General features: G+C 39.4%; 1 protein-coding gene across 2 annotated transcripts in view; it reads right to left on the bottom strand.

Annotated features, from left to right (window-relative positions):
* CDK6 (cyclin dependent kinase 6) overlaps positions 1–15,210 on the bottom strand; it is a gene marked incomplete at both ends in the record, with an annotated part of 124,461 nt that overhangs the window by 86,338 nt on the left and 22,913 nt on the right. For both annotated transcript variants that reach the window (XM_080339022.1, XM_080339023.1), the window contains one exon: positions 9,463–9,598. In XM_080339022.1, the coding sequence (XP_080195148.1) occupies positions 9,463–9,598 (136 nt within the window). The remainder of the gene's footprint in view (positions 1–9,462; positions 9,599–15,210) is intronic.

Genomic DNA, 15,210 nt, shown 5'->3' with positions numbered 1-15,210 from the left:
CATGGTGGGCACTATACAGACAAGGGGTTTCACACAGCCTCTTCCACTAAAAGCTCACAAATAAAATGGACAAGACAGACCCCAGGTGGAGAAACAGTGTGACAGTTCCATTATATGACTTTTTCGTGGGAGTAGAGTCAATTAGAAGGGCATAAGAAAAATGGAAAGTAAAGAGATGGAGAAAAAGTTCTGGAGGGAGGGAAAGAACAGAAGAGTGCCATATACTGTAACTACAGATTGAAAAGCAAGAGAAAAAATGGAAGTGGCAGGGAAGGATGGAAGGAAGAAAAGGCTGGAAAAATGGCCTTAGCAGTGGCAGAGAACATTGAGTTGAAATCACGGGAAGCTCCCTGACTCTCAGAAGTTTTGGCTGGTGGGACAGGAGCTCTCCATGTGTCTCTGACCTGACATGGTGAGTAGGAAGGAAAGGAGCAGACTTGGCTGGGTCCCATTTTATTCCTTCCCTATGACTGTACCAGCCCTCATTCCAGCCTAGCTTTATCTGATGATGAGCTGAAACATAAGCCTAACAGGAACGACTCTTTGAATCAGTAGATATAAATGTGTATATATACATATATATATACACATATACACACGTGTAGATGTATGCATAGTATGCTTTCACATGTATACACGTTCACAGGAGGAGAACTGGTGCTACCCCTTCTGCATTCTTGTACCTTTGACTCTTTGAGTTGCCAGTTCTGGCCTCTTCTGGCCCACAGCTACTTTGAGATCATGAACTTCATAGACAGTAGGGTGATGATCATCGAGTTTCCCTTTCCCTTGCTCAAATAGCAACATTTTTTTCTGCAAATATGTCGGAGGACTTTCATAATAATTACACATATATATATGTGTGTGTGTGTTTATGTGTCTATAAATATACAAATAATGTAAAAATTCTTAAAGCTAATTTTAAGTTCTACATATGAAAACACGCAATACAAAAAAATTCCACCCATATTCATTTTTATAGGAATTTGTTCTCTGGCATAAGGTAAATGCATCTGTTACAGAGGAAAAAAACCAAACACAACATATCTTGATTAAATCAGCGTGCCACTAAACCAACATGTTTCAAATTAATTTTTACTGTGGAATACAATAACCTGCTTACTCACTGGCATAAAAGCAGTGCATGCAGCTAGTGCAAGAGCATTATATTTCTCTTGGGGTGGAGGAGAGAAGACAATTTTATAAAAAAATGACTTATTTGATTACTCTGTCATTTTCTATTAGCTATGAGTTGTCTGTGGCCAACTTTTGAATTATTTTACACTACAGTTGTATTTTGCTGTGAATAAATATGGACACTTTGTGAATATTCTAGTATAGATAATCTGAGCTCCAATAACTTGGGCTGGCTCAGATGGGAAAGTATCCTGCCACAGTGCTTCTTGTCCCAGATCAGCTGAGTTCAATCCTTAGAATCTGAAGTTCAACAAGAAAAGATATGTTGGCCAGGTTTGCCAAGTATGTATCTTGTCACAATTTGTGTCCTTCTGTCACCTCTTCCCCAACTCTGTGTGCTTGTTTTGGGGTGACATATAGCTTTGTGGGTATGCAAAGGCATAGGGGCCTGATTTCCTTCCAGTGTAGAAACTACTATTAAGCAAGTGATTCCTACCTGCCCCTGTCCTGGTTTTGGCTGGGATAGAGTTAATTTTCTTTCTAGTAGCTGTGTTTTGGATTTAGTATGAGAAGAATGTTGATAATACACTGCTGTTTTGGTTGTTGCCGGGTAGTCAAGGACTTTTTGGCTTCCCATGCTCTATCAGGTGCACAAGAAGCTGGGAGGGAGCAAAGCCAGGACAGCTGACCCAAGCTGGCCAAGGGGATGTTCCATCATGTCCAGTATATAAACTGGAGTTGGTCGGGGGGGCAAATATTACTGTTTGGGAATGAGTGGGCTATCAGTGCCGTGGGCGGTGAGCAATTGCATTGTGCATCACTTTTTTTGTATAGTCTATTATTATTATTATCTCTTCCTTTGCTGTCCTATTAAACTGTTCTTCTCTCAACCCATGAGTACTTTTTTCCTTTTCGATTCCCTCCCCCATCCCTCTTGGGGAAGGCAGAGGTGTGTGAACGAGCGGCTGCGTGGTTCTAGCTGTTGGCTGGGATTAAACCCGGGCAGCCCCCATAAAAACTAAGAATGGCTCTTTTGAACGTCTCCTCTTTATCTCACATCTGCTGCAGTCTGAACTTCAAATTACTTGTCAATAGTAACATATAGCTTGTAAGCAAAGTAAATGCAAATATTTCAATCTGTTGTTCTGCCACTGCTTTATGTGCATCACGAGCTGCAACAGCTTTCTCTTAATTGCTTTAACCGTGGCATTTCGCCTTTGATGAAGAGAAAGACTCTGAACACGAGTGATGCTTCTGCTGGTCACTGAGGCAGGATTGACTTGCAGAGCAAGTTGCGACTATACACCACCACCACCATGAGACAAAGGAAAGCATCTCAAAAACACTCTCCATGCTGAGGAATTGCCACTGGCTCACTGCGGAACAGTCCAGTTCTGTTTCTGACATGCTGCCTGGCAGTCCAGCCCCACTTTTACATCTCCTTGAGCATTATTCCTACCACGTGCTCCCTTTCTTTCAGTGGCATCAAAGCATTTCACATAGCAATTGCTACCACATCGATGTTCCAATAGCAAAAACCTTGTGTCACTAATAATCCGGGAGCATCTCAAGGGAATCCAGAGCAGTAGGATCCATAAGTTTTCTTTTGCATCACATCAATGTCCAGTTCTGCTGAATTAATGGAAATGAAATGAGCTGATAGCAACATTTCGCTTCCAGTGTTTGTAACACTGCAATTTTGAAATGACTCAGTCATAAATTCTCTTCTACCAAAGGCTCAATCTCCATCCCTGCCCACAATTCAGAATCTCTTCAGTTTCTTAATTCCCTTTGACTTTCTGAATAAAGATGATTTCTGGCTCTCCATCTATTGAAAACAATAGCCTCCTTCTGACTTCAAAAAGGACATGTCCCTTAGGGCCCTACTGGACTGTACTGCTGACTTGAGAGTTTGGGCCGTAAAAGAAAAATAGGTTGAGACGTCTATTTAGAGAGTCTTTGATGGACATCTTTTCACAGTGACATTTCTAATTCAATGTCATTGTTTTGAAAGACTAAAATTATTATTTCAGGCAGGTTGCTTTCATGCATTATGCTACAATGTTGCTTGACTGCTTTCCAAACTGGAACAACTGAAAAAATGTGAAGCGCTCCAATGATTTTAAATCACCCTCGTCAGGACAGAGTGATTTAAAATTACTGGAGTGCCTCGCATTTTTACGAGCTCTCAGTTTGCAAGCAATGGTGATCTGGGTAGTCCTGGGCTACAGCACTGCAAAAAACCCCAACTATATGTTATAGAATCATAGCATCATAGAATAGTTTGGGTTGGAAGGGACCTTCAAAGCTCATCTAGCCCAACTTCCCCCGCAATGAGCAGGGACACCTTCAACTAGATCAGGTTGCTCAGAGCCCCATCCAACCCAGCCTTGAATGTCTCCAGGGATGGGGCATCTACGACCTCTCTGGGCAACCCGGGCCAGTGTTTTACCACTTCATTGTAAAAAATGTCTTCCTCATGTCTAGCCTAAATCTCCCCTCCTTTAGTTTAAAACCATTACCCCTTGTCCTATCATAACAAGCCCTGCTAAAAAGTCTGTCCCCATCCTTCTTATAGGCCCCTTTTAAATACTGAAAGGCCACAATAAGGTCTCCCTGGAGCCTTCTCTTCTCCAGGCTGAACAACCCCAACTCTCTCAGCCTGTCTTCATAGGAGAGGTGTTCCATCCCTCTGATCATTTTTGTGGCCTCCTCTGGACCCATATTATCATGAGTTTGAAAATGTTTGCATTTGAATTTGGAAATGGTACGGATTTGGAGATATTTAATGCCACCATAATTAAAATTAGTGGCTGAACATTGACTTTAAAAAGGTCCAAGCTAGAGAAGTAAGTGTATATATACAACATATTTTGTGGCATCCTGTGCTCAGCAGTGTCTCCATTCAAATCCTGACTCCTCCTAGCTCAGACTGTACATTATGACCTGCACCACCGCACCAAAGGAGATGCGGCTGTTTCTCTACATGCAGCACAGTATGGGAAAGAAATGACAACACCTGCAACAAAAGGAACCACCCCTCTTTGGAGAATATCCTTTTTTTAAAGCGGGGCACCTGCTCTCTCTCCCACTGCCCTTCCACACAGCAGCCCAGCCCCCAGTAATAGGATAACAGAGAAAAAAATAAAAGATTTATCTCACAAAAATATATCAGTTCAGTCGTTTTGTTTTACATTTATTTACAGTGGCAACTCTTCTTTCATTCATAATGTGGATTCAGAACAAAATTTGTCGCAAAATGCTCCACAAAGAACAAGATCCTTAGCAGCTGTAAACAGGCATCATTTTACTGAAGCTAATGGATTTACACTTCTTAGTATCAGAGGGGGATTTGATCCATTATTTGCGGACTCTAAATTCCTCACTAAGTTTTGCTTCTTTCTTTACCACAAATGTACTAACAGGAAAATGTTAGTAACAGCTCATCTCCTAGTATCTTTCTTATTAATTTGAGTAGGCTCTTTTTTTAGTGACTTTTAACTTTGATGTTGTTAAATACGGCCACACTCTGAAAACTCTCAGTACTGGCGAATCTGTTTTCCTGGAATATCTTGCGTTGTTTTCAGAACTGCGTGATTGTGTGACATCTGCTCCACATCTCATACGTGATCAACTGAGTAGGTACAAGCGTAGCAGATGGCTGATGACTCACCTCACAACACTGAACACTGGTTTGCTTTCTGAGAAGCAACATCTTCATATTAATTTTCTAAGAGTCTTGCAAAGATGTGAGTAGTCTGCCTGGGTTGCTAGCAGGTAATGTAAGTTACAGGAAATGCACAGAGATGCAACAGCAACATTTATTCTAGGACTGGAGGTAATATTTTAAAATTCAATTTATGTGCTGCTATCAGATAAATCCACAAAAGGAAATCAGGTTCACTGCTGTACTGTTTAAATTTTAGGCATCTAAAGAGCAAAATCTGGATCCCTGAATCAGAGATCTAAGCTTCCTATGCAAAAGAGAAAAGGAATAATATCCACAGAAGTCATTCACTGGGGTGAGGAATCAGGAAACAGCAGAGAAAAGGAGATACCTTAAACCCTGCTCTTGCTGTGATTTGGCTGTTCCAAGCTGTGGGGAATACCACAAAGATTTACAGATCACAGACGTCGGTAGAAGGTCATTCCCAGCTCTTCTGACATCCCATGATAGATAACATATGCACCTGCTATACCGAAGCCCTTTGTTCTGTTCCCTCCTCTGTTGACTGTCAGATTGAAACAGACACAGCCCAGTTAGCATATGTAGCTTGTGTAGGTGAAGTTCTGATCAGCTGTAAGAAAAGCACTGCAAGAAGCTGCAAGTTTACTTTTACTTCACAAAATTAATTTTGTTCAATACTAAAATTTAAGAATCTCAGTAACAGTTTATTATCCCCTCTCATTCTTACAGAATGCTTGGCCTGGCAAAACGAGATGACTGGAGGGAACTCCAAAGAGCCATTCCCAAACCATGTCTTTTAGAGCTCTATATATCAAGCCATCACATGCATATATTAAATATTTTATATATGCTGCGATAGCTTAGGTATACCAAGCTTAAATCCATAAACATCAACTTGTTTGCATGCACATGATTTCCATATTAAAAAGGTAATTAGTGTTCTAAAAATGATATCCATATCCAAATGCTTTAGGATCAAACAGCGTGCAAGTCTCACAAGTATCATATCAAAATGTGACTAACCAGCTTAAACATGCTTCAGCCCCAAAGACTAAAACATCAAAATGCTTTAGTGGCTCGTTAACCTTTTTGTTTTTGAAAAATCATTCTGTGGCAGAGATGCATCATTCCCATTACCGCTACCCTTATGTCAACTAACAAAAGTTCCTAATGAGCCAAGTCTCTGGGAGGCTCAGCTACTAACATGATTAACATTACCAAAGACCTGTGCATGGCTAACAGCTGTGTCCTAAGGAAACTGAACTCATACCTTCCATTTCCAAGTAAACTGCCCTGAAGTTAAAAGAGTATCCCAGGAAGAAAAGAAGGGAGGAGACTATGGGTAGAGAGGAAAGAAGGAAGATGTTGTCATTGCTGATTCTGGCACATCCTGTATGGAACAAATATATAATCAGGTCTGACAGAGGAAGCCAGGAAGGGTGAGCAGGACCATAATCCAGCAGTTATAAAGACATACTAATTAGATTAAGGGCTTGAACGTAGTTCTCATTAAAAGGTGAATGCCATGTCCATGAGTATTTGTAATCATTTTATCCATCCCTCTAGCCCGACGTACACTCCATTACTGCTTCAAGAGAGAAGATTTAAAATGCCTCTGTCCAGAATAACCTAGAACTTGGTAGGCACAGAAATGGGCTACAGCATTCCAGCTCCTGCTACAGGGAGGGGAAGTGAGCATGTCTGCCCCATATCCTCTGCAAGTATTGCCATGACCAGTCAATGCTTCAAAGGGAAACCGTCTCTCTCCTATCATTTTACGGGCACCTGTGGATATGTTCCTAAAATACACTCATGCTGCAGGGCTTTAGACATCAGAAGCATATTACTGAGCAGCATTAAGACAAAAGCTTTAGTTGTGTTTAAATTATCGGTACAGTTAGCCTCTCTGAACTGCTACAGTCTGACTATCTGCTAAAATACAAAGGAAATTCTTAAAATGGTACTGGTGTCACTTATATTCCTTGACAGCTAGTAACTAAAAACCCCAGCATGCCCCAAACCAGCAAAAGCTGAATCTCCCTCCCCCAAATGGTGTGTAATGATGGCAGCTGATTCACACAGAAAAGATCTTTTGGGGCGGATACTTCTCCCATAGTGATTTTGTCATTCAACTTCCACTAACAACTGTTGAGTTTACACCATGATGCCAAAGAGGTGTATTAGATCCTTCAACTTCAAGCTATCCAGAGCTTACTTGGCCCATTTGGCACCTCTGTGTTGCTGACACATGCAGAACTTCAACAGATGGTCTTACAATACTGGTAGTTGTTTTGTACCTAGCTAGCAGTGAGGGGAAATACCCTACACAAATTGTCTGCAATTCTGGAAAATAAATGAACTACAAATCCATATTAACCTCAAAAGCCAAACTATAAAAAGTCAGATTAGTCATTTAATTATGTATGTGCTCTGGGTTAAATGTTCAGTTGCTGCAGAATGGCAATATTTCCCTGCAGCCAGGAGAACTATGCTTTGCTTTTGTTTCTTCAGAAATATCCAGAAAAACTGTACCATTAGAAAGATATCAAGATGCATTAGGAACAAGTCTGGAGACTCTTTCTCATGTGATCAACCTTGACTATCAGCAAAAGTACCTCCATAAACTGGGTGTTTTCACACAAATAGTGAAGTAGCAGGGTACAACTCAAGTTAACCAAATCTCTCTTTTTTCCTGTGCCAAACAGAATTCAAGAAATAAGACATCAGCTAGTGTGCAAATGTTGAAATAACAGAGGTGACGAAGTAAACAGCAATTTTACATTTTTCCTCACCCATTTAAAAAGAGCTGTATGTACCACAAGCTGAATTGTACACTCACTAATTTCACTGGCTGCAATGGAACTTGCGCTGTATATAAAGACCAGAATAGCTCCTTCTTCTTTCTGTGCAGCTAATTTTTTCTCTTTTATTGTTGCAAATTATCAGATATATCAACAGGGCTGAACTAGTAAACCTTGTATACAGAATAGTGCTTTCAAAAGTAAATGCAATAATTTCCTTCATCAGTATATAAGCTCCATGACATGTATGTTCACACATACATATTATGATCTACTAGTGCAAACATTAGAACGGGTTTTTAGAAAAAATCACAGACGTTTTAGTCCAGTGCTCACCTGTTCTACTTGCTTTAAATGAAACATAGCTTGAAAGGTATCTCAAACTGAGATTTCAGAAGCTTGGTCATTCGGTTCCCATCCATTTCAATGTATTTTGTTAGATAATACATCAGTCCCCTTGTATGTTATTTTCACAATTAGTTACATTGAAGTACAGTTCCCTTAGGTGGCTTCAAAGCCCTAGAAGGAAGTAGAACCCTGGAAGCCTTATCATAAATGTCCTTCAACTGCAAGAGGTACATTCCAGGCTTCTGCTGGGACCGAATCAAAGCTGTATGCATTTAAAAGAAAATAATATTTTATCCACTAAGTTTGCTTAAAAAACATAGTTGTTGGAACTCACTGATGTTATACATTTGTGACTTTGATACAAGTGAAAGGATCTCTATCGGTTTTATGTCTAATTTTACACTGAAAGATCAAACAACTCCTAAGTTTGAAGCTGTTAACAAAAAAAATATTAAACCAACTGAATTTCAGATAGGTTTCATGTTTTCGTTTCCTCCCTCAGGACTTTTGCCAGACTAAAATGACACAACATACTTCCAGAAAGTACTTATACAAATGCAACATAATCCGTCTCTGAAGGCATAAATTATTTGTTCTCATGAGAAAAAGAAAAATCAAAAGAAATGTTAAACAGACACAGTCAAAATGTCAGAACATCAATCCCTCTGCTTCTCTTTCCAAGATTAAATATTTTGTCAAATATTTGAAGCTATGATCCTCAATGTAGCACTTTGCTGTGAAATTCCCAGGAGAGAAGGAGCTGGTGTACATATTTTAGTACCAATAATGCAAGCATGTCCTATTCTGGGAAGAGGTCCTCCCTTACAGATGCAGAATATTAAATAACATGATGGGAAAACTTTGTGATCATCGTTCCACTTACTGAGAGAAGACCCTTCCCAGCTTGTACAACAACTGGTCATGGCTACCCCCTTTCCTGAGCCCATCCTCTACAGAGCTCACCACAGGTCCACGGTGAACATTTCCTGCTGTTGGGACATCTAGAAACCTTTCTGGCAAGAGGGATGGGAAATGAAAGAAGTCTCTTGGGGAAACAAAAGGCAAAGGGAAGGGGATAGGAGCACAGGATTTATCTTATCCATTCTAACAATAACCAGCACCCTGCCAGATGCCTTCTAGGGAAGGTTCAAATAGTCTTCAATTAAACAATACTGGAACAATCTCACTACAGATGCAAGACAAGGTCTTTCTTAATGATTTGGAATGTTACATTTGGTAAAACAGTAGAGATTCAGAGGATTTATAAACCTAAAAGGGAAAAAAACAAAGGCAACTTTTCCACAAAGAGAATACATCTGTCAGTGAATACAGATCTTTGTGCTGCAGTTCATGTCCCAACCTGGGCATTACTCAATTTGGATATGACAAAATCCCATGGAATCAAAATGCAGTTTGTCTTTGTGATTTATCTCCTTGCCCTTTGTATGTAATATTTTCTGAAATAATACCCAAAATCTTCTTAAATACCTTTATAGTTTCAGTAGGCACTCCAGGCTCTGGAACTTTATCCAAGTAAGTAGTCAAGTCTTGATCCACGTGTTCGAACACTAACGTTAACTTGGTCTCTCTGTCTGTTCGTGACACGGTGCACACATCAAACAATCTGAGAGGAGGAAAAGAGGAGGTAAGTATACAGGAACCACTACAGACATATGTACCTCGCAGCTCATACATGTCTATTTAAATATCTTAGAGTATACAGGATGGAAAAAAGAGCTTTCCAAAGGTAGAGCAATCTTTGAGCTCCTGATTCATCAGATAACTACTGATACATCAATAATATCATATCTCTATGTCATGTGTGCATTCTGAAATAGGATGAAGTATTAAGAATCCATCAGCTGTTCAAAGTAAAATAATTACATGGAAAGAAAATATTTTTTGGTCAGAACAGCTAGACTTAAGACAGAAAATGATATGTATCCACATTCTATGCTGCATCTACTGTAACCGCTAAAAAAAAAAAAAAGAGTAACATTTTTGAGATAAAAAATACCAGGTGTTCGCATGCACCTGTAGTGTGTACCTACGTAACTCCCATGTTCACCATCACACGGCTTTAGAATTAAATCTCCCTCAGCAGAAGCAGAACTTTTGTGCTGATTACTCTTGTAAGTTCCTGAACACAAGGAATCCCTTCATTGTCAGGACACAGTCTGGAAAAAACTTTGCGCGCAAGATGCCGCAATTAAGAAAACCCACTTCTCTCATCCATTTCTGTCATTCTTTTACTTAAATTTCTTTATTGTTTCACCTTGTTGCACAACATCATATTCACACTAATTTGCAAAGCTCTTCTTACTGTCACATTCCTATCTGATTACTCTATTTCTTTATATTTTTAATTAGGATTTTCACAAACGTCTCCCCATGCTTCTATGCTTCATATCTCTGCTCATACCAGTGACTTTCACTGTTTTTTTCTCCAGTCCCACTTCTACAAAATCACAATAGGAAACTGTCTTACAAATGGAAGGATGCTTGTTCCCTGCTCACATACTTTACTTATGTGTTCATTCATTTAGTTTTAAATTTTACATGTCGGATTGCCTTTCTCTCTGAAGTAAGACAGCATCACTACTTCTATTAGTTGATAGTAGATTTAAAAAAAACGTATGAATACAATTATTGAGAAAAATTCTATAAAGTGAAGAACCTACCATCCATAAACCAAAAGTAGCGTCGATGCTACTGCTTATTTGGTCAACATCACAGCAGTTATATGGTTTTACTACATGTACCTTTTATCCTCTTCAAATAACTGCTTCCTTACTTCGCAAAGAGCAGGATTTCTGATAACATTATCAAGTAATATTTTTGTTCTTTGTCCTGGGACTAAAGGCTTTATATGCCGGACCTGTAGGCAACAGGTCACGCACAAAGCCTTGGGGGTCACTGCTTTACAAAGAAGCCACTTGACAAACAGAATTGGAAAACACTTTGTGCTGAGTTTTTACTTTTTACCTTAAAACTCAGAATATTTCACAAGAGAAAGGAAGAATTGGCACAACTGTCTGTGAAGACTGTAATCCAGGTTTAAGACAGCAGTATGCTTCACTTGCAATTATATAGACTTAACATGTTAAGGGGCTGGTCCCACTTTAACAGCATTCCTAAATAATCCTTGGCCAGACACCTAAAAATTGCTTATTAGCCACCATGTTTTGGAAATGGATACATGCACGTTTCTTTTAGCTTAAAGAAGCTTTGCAGTGAGTAATAATTCAGGAACCAGAGTTACAGAATATGGACAAACAGTCACCCTGTGTCTTCTAAAAGGATGCAATCTGTACTCAATCTGTAATTGTGATATGAACAAATCTTAATTAAATGATTATGGGAACACAGTGACTGTAGCAGCAAATGTCTCAGCACGTTTCTCATAAAGACGAATACCGCTGTCTTTACGATTCCATTAATGGGGTGCACATGGAAGATAGATACCCTCTACGCAGTAAATCAGTTTTATGAAAAGCTGCAAACCTCCTGGAAAAGTGAAATTTGCTGGTATTTGGCTGGAGGTTAATAATCTGCAATATATTTATATAAATCAATGTGGAATGTAGCTGGACTGCCTATAACCCCAACACATGCAAATAGAGAGGAGCCAGACAGGTCTGAACATCTGAACATAAACACTGGAAAATATTTCCAACTGTATGATTCCTTTGTGTTGACCTACATTTACCTAAAAATGTTCTAAAACACCTTTTTTTGCCAGGTATTTAATACACTGGCAAAATTATCTTTTCAATTATAGCAGAGTTATAATTCAAGGGAAAAAAAAAAAAAAGGAAAAAATATTTCAGTGTATAGAATACAGAAGTAACACATAATTTCCAGCTCACTGTGGAGGGAAATGTGGATTTTATGTTTAAGTCTTCTGCATGTGGCTTGTTTTGATTTGGGCATTTTCTGGCACAGCAAAATAAGGAATTCAGAGCAATGCAGTTCTAGTCACCTATTACCACGTAATAATATTATCACCGAGTAATAATATTATCTTTCCCTTTTATACACCCCTTATGTAAAACTGTAAATGCTTTACCGTTAATAATAAAAACTCCAGATCCTGCACCAGGCTGGGTGGGAGCACATTGTGTTTACTCACAGAAAATACAGCTGCTGCCTTAGAAAGATAATAAATTAAAGCACAGCTTATATGAATCCACACTATTATGAAAAAACAACATCCGGCATTGCCTGTTCTAACCATTTTGGAAATAGATTGAGAAAGACACAGCTTCGTTACTTGATAGTTTCGATAGATATAAAACTACTTTTTCTAAATTACATTATTTTAAATCCACTGTGAAAAAACAATCCATTGAGCTGTCTGCCTTAGCAAAGAACATCTCTGCTGTCTGCACTGCACGTTTCTCATGATCTGTACGTGACGGGTTAGTTCTGCATGTGATTGCCTCTCTGCAACAGGGAACAGTAAAAGGCCTTCTATTTAAAGAGTTACTCTGTGGACACTGTCTTAAATGAAGTATCTCAATCAATACAGGATTTCCATACCGAATACTTTGTAAACACGAGCCCTGCCCTTCTATTGTACTTAAAAAAGAAACGTTTGAATTATTCGATTGAAGTAAGATCCGCTATGGGAAATCCTGCAAGTATTTAACAAGATGTTTGGCTTGGAGTCACACAGCACCTGACGTGTTGATCTGAACTGGAACATTGTTGAACAGACACTTACGGAGTACCTGTGTTATAGTGCAGACATTATTTCGAGTTAATTGCACTTAAAATAGAAAAAAAAAAAGAGCTTATAAGCTACAAATCTATGTCTCTGTTTTATTTTATGAGTCTACTGCCCAGTGGATCTTACTAAAACTTAGCAGAATACCTGCCTTCCTGCAAAATACCTAAGGTTTGTTGAATGCAGAAAACTAGATGATGCTTCTTGAAGTGTCCATAGTTTCTTACAACACGTAGTCTGACAAGTGCACATCAGTTCATCTTCATTTTACTATATACAGTCTGAATGCTTAAAGCTTTTATGATAAAAGACACAGTTATGCCAAGTAATTTGAAAACTATTGCATCTACTGACTGGCCATTACCCATTTTCAAGTGGAATAAGCATTTTTTTCCTGAGCAAACTGAGACAACAGCAATGCAGATCAAAGCCACCAGCTCAAGCCACCTGCAAGAAATACCAAAAACCAGATCTGACCATAAGACCTGAAAAACTGTAGGCCATCCATTCTCTTGGCTATTGTCAAACAGATGAGTAAGTACACTGGAAAATGACGCAAAGCATAGTCAAAGGGAAGGTCAAAGAATTAGATACTTGTTGCCAGCGTATCCAAAGACTTATTGTTATTTGAATTACAGTAGGACTAATGCAAGATGAACACAGATTCATTTACTTTGCTGGTCACTCACATCACTAACCAAAAAAACAGTTCCTGTCCTCACAAGTTTTTCAAGAACATGAACTTACTTTAACTTTTTGGGAACTGTCGTCCTAGGAAGAGTTACTTCCTAGCTTATGCATGACAGAGAAAGAGAACTGGAGCCGTTGATTTATGAGTAGGAGAAATGTTAAATAAGACTTTGGTGTGGTAGCCAGTGGCACAGTTATGTGGCTACAGTTTTAAGGTTTCATAAGTCTGGACAAAGACTCAGATGGAAAGAGTCTGGCAGTCTCTACTATAGCTCTGAAAGGCATTTATCCACATGACAGAAAACCAGCATAGAATTTATGTATGATTGACAGTGTTTATGCAAACACCACAAGATTAGGATACCAAGACTGTTACAGGTCATGATTGAGCTTTATTGACCAATACGTGACAGGGAGCTTGAATAGCTTCTGCTTTCACTGCCTTTGGCTCCAGTTAATCCTATGAGTCCATAATTTTTAAGCACACATAAAATTGGGCTTCTCATAGCTAAAAGTATTGAAGAATAGTAGTCAGGCATCATTTGAGTCCAAATTTCAGCAGCGGTCCTAGACTTTTCTGTTCTCTGGAAGCAACTCAGCAGCAAGCCCTTCGTTTACCCCAACTTCTTAAACTACACACTCCTTGGAAAAAACAGTTTTCCCCATACTTTAAATATTAGATACCTTCTCCTTTCTTGCTTTTGAAGAGAAAAAAGTCTCTGCTAACAGAAAGCAATCCCTACTTGGCATCATATATACCCAATGTACTTTAACGAAGGGGTCATATTTCAGAAGAAGAAGACAATAGCTGGGCAAGCGGAGTGGAACATGTATGTTAGGAGAATCATGTCCCATGTAGCAAAACAGGAAATGGAGCTTCACACTCTGAAATGTATGACAGAACTCCTCCCCTTTGTTCAGGACGTGCTGCTTTGTCTCATCTTGATCAGCAATCACCTACTCCTCCATGCCTCTGAAAGCTGGTATTTCAGATGTAGATTCTTCTCAGTGGAAGGAGCTTCAGTGAAGTACTTTTAGATTAAAAAAGAACATGTGCAGATAAACAGACCTGTAAATTCAAATTATCTCATATTTTAGGTGCATTTTTTTTTCTGGGATAACATTTGTAAAAGCACGTAGCAATGCAAGACCTAAGTTCCATTTTCAAAAGCGTATGGGTCTTCAGGAGCTTCCCAATGTGCTTCTCACACCTGCTGCAGCTGCACCGATGTGGATCGATACTTCAGATATGCCTCCACGGCAGACTGCAACACAATGCAAAGACACGTAGACCACACTCAACTGACCCACCTCGGTACTGAATCCCTACAGCACAGCTCTGCCCGCAGCACCCCAAACTAGCCCACCGGGAGCTTCATCCACTGGCAGTCAGATGCTGAGTCAAACTCAATTAATTAAAACAAGCCTGCATATCTCTGCGCTGCTGATGGTAACTTTACGTCTCAAATCCTTATCGTCTAAGTTTCTACAGGGTTCTTGGAGTCTCTGAATTTTTTCCTTACCCTGCTACCCTCCCAGGAAAGAGCAACAGGATCTCTTCTTGCCTTCAGAAGAAACCTCTTTCAGGCAAATAGCAGAACAGGGCAGAACATAAAATCGGATAAAATAAATCAATTTATCTAGGACAGGCAGATGTTCTGCAGATAGATGTTTTCAACTCTGAAGCCACTCATTCATTATCTGCTGTGCACAGTGCAGAAAGAGGTACCGCGAAGAAGTAATTGCATGCTGAAAGCAAGGCAGCAGAAAGTCCTGTCCTGGAGACCTGTTCCAGCAGAGCCCAGCCAATATTCTCA

This window comes from Nesoenas mayeri, assembly GCF_963082525.1.
Source record: "Nesoenas mayeri genome assembly, chromosome: 2".
NCBI classification, from domain to species: domain Eukaryota; kingdom Metazoa; phylum Chordata; class Aves; order Columbiformes; family Columbidae; genus Nesoenas; species Nesoenas mayeri.
Note: the sequence above shows the minus strand (reverse complement) of the source record. Positions and strands in the feature narration are given on the sequence as shown.